This window comes from Trichechus manatus, unplaced genomic scaffold (genome assembly GCF_000243295.1).
Source record: "Trichechus manatus latirostris isolate Lorelei unplaced genomic scaffold, TriManLat1.0 scaffold00209, whole genome shotgun sequence".
Lineage (NCBI taxonomy): Eukaryota > Metazoa > Chordata > Mammalia > Sirenia > Trichechidae > Trichechus > Trichechus manatus.
In genome coordinates, this window is record NW_004444145.1 from 1,638,841 (window position 1) to 1,643,451 (window position 4,611).

Sequence of the window (4,611 nt, forward strand, 5' to 3'; positions counted from 1 at the left end):
AATTGCTTTGGGTAGAATTGTCATTTTCACAATGTTGAGTCTGCCTATCCATGAGCATGGTATGTTTTTCCATTTATGTAGATCCCTTTGGATTTCTTGCAGTAGTGTTTTGTAGTTTTCTTTGTATAGTCAGTTAGTAAAATGTTTGTCTCAGTATATAGTGTACCTTTCTGTGCATAAAAAACATTAAAGAAACACAGATACAACGTAATAATACACTAATAATAATAATGTTTTGATGCACATTGCAAAGCAGCGCCCATTTGTTATTATGAACCATTGTACGTACCTCGAATTTTTAATATAATAAGCTTTACCAGGGTTAATTTGTAACTAACTATAGGTTTTATGTAAGTCAGACATTCCTAACCCTGGGACTACCTGTAAAAAGATAGAGTGACTCGAAGCTGAAGTAATGGGCCCATTTGAAGGGATGAGTTTTCCAGAGAGAAACCTGATCCTTGATTCTTTCTGTTTGTTGTTGTTAGCTTCCTTCAACAACTCATGGCAACCCCTTGCATAATGAAACTAAATGCTGCCCAGTCCTGGGTCATCCCCATGATTGGTTGCAGATCCGACTCTTGTGATCATAGGGTTTTCACTGGCTGATTTTCAGAAGTAGATCACCCGGCCTTTCTTCCTAGTATGTCTTAAACTCTAGAAGCTCTGCTGAAACCTGTTCAGTATCATAGCAACATGCAAGACTCCAGTGATAGCTGGGTGATGGCTGCGCATTAGGTGCATTGGCCAGGGATCAAACCCCGGACTCCCTTATTGAAGAGGAGAATTCTACCACCGAGCTACCAATGCCTCCTTCTTACTATGTTTAGGGGGCAGGAAGAGATAGGAGAACTACATAACCTTTGCAAGTTTTGCCCCTATGGCATCTTCCATAATAATTCTTCCCTTTTTTTTGTTTTTCTAAAACCTGCAGTCCAATTCCATCCCCCCTATAACAGAGACTTGACTTTGTGCTTATTGAGAAAATGGATGTTCCTCAGAAGAGAATGTTCTGCTAAGCTCAAAAAGTTTTCTTCATTTCTAAGGTTAATCCTTCTATCTGGGCTTCTAATTTCATCTTTTCCTGGGCTAACCTGGATCTTGATCCATCCCTCCACTCTCCACTTCTTTTTTTCCTCAGTTTAGCCACTGTCTTCTTCCCACTAAATATGTTTAAATCTTCCTTATCAAAAAGTAAAACAGAGCTAGGATTCTGTTGATCTTGTTACCTTCTCAAGCCCTATCAGTCTCATTCCCTTAACCAGAAAATCAATGATTCTTTGGGGTTTGGGGGTTATGATCCTTCTAATAATCTGTTGCTCTTTGTCCTAGATAAATGCATAGACACATACAAACCTTGGCAGGGTGGGGCTTATAGGCGTGCTGGGGCCCTGGCTAAGAATTTATGCTCCTTACTTGATGCCTTGTATTGCCAGTTTCAGCGTAGTGCACTAAACTGACTTCCACCCTGGGCTTACCAGTGACCTAGTTGCCACCAACAGTCCCACCTGACCAGCAGTAATGGCTCTCAACTTTTATTCTGGCCCAACACATCCAAAGGATACAGCACACCTCCAACAGTGGTGGTGACTTGATACAGCAGTTGAGTTTCAACAAAGGAGGGAGATGTAGTTAAAGGAAAAGCCCCCCAGTTGGTTCTGGAATTCCTCTGAGAATTTCCTACCCACCTTCTTTCTCTGTTTCCATCTTCAAACAGTCATTCCCTTAGCTTCTGTTTCTCAGGTCTTATCCTCTGCTTTGGTATCACTTGTTACCTTGATCTGCGTCTCTAGCCTTGTCTCTGTTCCAAGCTCTGTCTAGATTTGCATTTCCATCTGCCTGGTAGACATCATCACATGAATGTTGTGTTGAGCATCTTAATTTTAACATGTCCAAAAACCAGCTCATGATCTTCTTGACCGACACCCCGCTCTCCCTCCCACACCATACTCACACAGTGACATAGGCATTTCTTATTTCTTTTAACAGTATCACAGTTGAGGAGGTTTCCTAACTTGCTACCTTGACAGTATTTTCAGCTTTGCCCTACCAGTTCTAATCCATTCAGTTGATAAATCCTATTCTATTTCCAAAGTAAATTCTGCATCTGCCCTCTAGGTTTCTACTGCCACTGCCTTAGCATTAGCCAGGATTTTTGAAGAGTTTTTGTTAATTTGAAAATAGGAAAACCACCCTCTGATTCAGGATGGATTAGAGACAAGAGAAGGCAGTGAGGTTCTGGACACCAGGATTACGTGTGTGTTATTCAGTCTTCTGTCGTTCTAGCCAAGCTGCACCATCCTGTTTCTTTGTTGGCTGGTGAATGCTTCTGGTCTTCTTCCTCCAGCCCCTCGAAGAAGTGGTCCTATAACTAATTAGTATCTGGTCAGACTCTGTAATGGGTGATGGGAGGGGAAAGAATAAGGGAGGGGTTTGCTGAAGGCTGCAGATCTCTGTTGCTGGGTGCTCCTTTACCACCTTAGTGCCCTGCTGTGTGCATGTGTTTTCTTTACTGCACAGCTTGGGGTCCTGTCAAACCTCAGATAACCCAAACACAGCCCGTTCTCATCTTGAATATGTGCAATTTGGTTTTCTTCCTCTGCCCTTATTTAATGTCACTTTCTGCAGTCACTTGGAATTATAATTCAGAAAAGCTATGCCTCAGCTCAGCTTGGCATCCACCCTCAAATGTTGGCACAGAGGCAGTGTTTAGCCCTATAGGGCTCAATCTGACCCTCTAAACCAGCTAATCCTGAGCTTTTCTTCCATATTTTTTACTTTTACGAAATCTTTTTTCACTAATTTCAGTCTTTTAATTTCAGTTCCCTCAACAGAGAGGAGCCTAAGAACTCATTCATAGTCTCAAATAGAGGAACATTTTGTTCAGGATGAGAGATTCACATACTAAACTTTCTCTTATTCCCTAGCTCAGAATATCCAGGGAATAGTTAAATTGGAAGTAATTTATCTCATATAAATGTAAGTTAACAATTTGCAGGACCCAATAACTTTCTTTTTAGCCCTTGGGATAGGTTCTTGGTGTTAAATTTGGAATTTAGAATTAATGGTATAGAAGGTTAGTATAATTTAAATAATATAAAAGTACTGTTGGCACTATTTCAGATATATTATGGCTTAAACAGATGTTTGAGGGCTAGCCTGCGAACTTAACCACCATGAATAAGGTGGTTTTTATGGGAAAACAAATTAGATATTGCCTGGAAGGTTTCCATTTGATCCTCCTAGAGAGACTAATTCACTGCTAATGTTTAATCCTTGACTTCCCCCATTAGCTCCCCACTAGCCAGAAAAACTGATGCATGCTTAAAGTAATGAACCAATTAAGGACATTTCTAGATAGTCCGTACCAGTCACTTCTGTCCACAAACATGGAGGGCCAAGCATTAGCTGTGATGTCATTCAGATGCACCTGGTTTCAGCCTTGAGTTCCCAAAATGATATCTTCGTATCCTTTTAAGACTCTGCCCTACATGTAGGGACCATTCAGTATAGACTAAGCAGAATGCAGAAGTTCTGGAATGACCTTACAGGGAAATGGACTGGGTAGTTAAGACCTTATCCTTGGATCTGAATCCGATCTATCTTCATAGGGGACGACATGCCAACTGCCAAGCAGCTGGCCGACATTGGCTATAAGACCTTCTCCACCTCCATGATGCTACTCACTGTGTATGGGGGCTACCTCTGCAGTGTCCGAGCCTACCACTATTTTCAACGGCGCAGCTCCCAGCGTCAGGCTGCAGAAGAACAGAAGACCTCAGGAGTCCTGTAGAAATGAGGGATCTTTTACCTGAGCAGAGAAGCCTGAGGCATGCTTTGGAAAGACCTCGCCTGCAACCATTTCCAAGTCAAGAATACTAGGGCCTTGATGGTTTTCAAACCCTGTCAGAAGAAAGCGTCCATGTTTTCTCTGGTACTGCCAGTTTGAGGAGGCTTTCGAATCATAGCAGGAATGTGAAAATGAGGCACACTTACAGATATTAAATATTTTGCCATGTCTGTGTCTTGGTGTTTTTGTCTACCCAGATAGGGTGTGAACCACAGAAGTGGGGCCTTGATTACCAATTTTCTAGTCACGGAGTGAATTTCCGTATCTTAAGCTCTTATCATCCATGGAGTGGGGGGACATACAATTTTAGGACAGATGGGGTCGCCATGAGTCAAAATTGACAGCAGTAGATTTTTGTTGTTGTTGTTGTTAGTATCAGCTCTCATGATCTCAGAGAAAAGACTGCCTAACATCTATATAAATCCCCTGAAAACACCCTTTAAAAAGCTCTTTGGTCATTGACCATTCCTGAACCAGTTACTGTGTCCAGATGATGGGTACTCTGACCAGCATGACCACACGTGCTTCTGTGTCGGGGAGGCAGAGGCCCTTGTTTGACAGCCTAGCAAAGTTGCTTCAAGTAGAGGAAGGATAGTTCCCAAAAGGAAGGGCTGTTGGGCAGCCTATAGTAATGCAGTTCCTCTCCTTAAGCTCAGTATTTTCTTAAGCTAAATGCACGCAGCAGTGATGAGGGGTGAGTTAACAACAGTGGGTATAGTATTAGCATAAGGATAGCCTCACTGTGCCACTGCATAGGGAAA

At 42.2% G+C, this 4,611-nt stretch overlaps 1 protein-coding gene across 1 annotated transcript in view; it reads left to right on the forward strand.

Moving 5' to 3' along the window:
* Positions 1-4,020, forward strand: part of LOC101360280 (cytochrome c oxidase assembly protein COX14) — a 7,092-nt gene extending 3,072 nt beyond the window's left edge. The window contains exon 2 of the mRNA XM_023742394.1: positions 3,612-4,020. Coding sequence (XP_023598162.1) covers positions 3,620-3,793 — 174 coding nt within the window. The 5' untranslated portion in view covers positions 3,612-3,619 and the 3' untranslated portion in view covers positions 3,794-4,020. The remainder of the gene's footprint in view (positions 1-3,611) is intronic.
* The last annotated feature ends 591 nt before the right edge of the window (positions 4,021-4,611 follow it).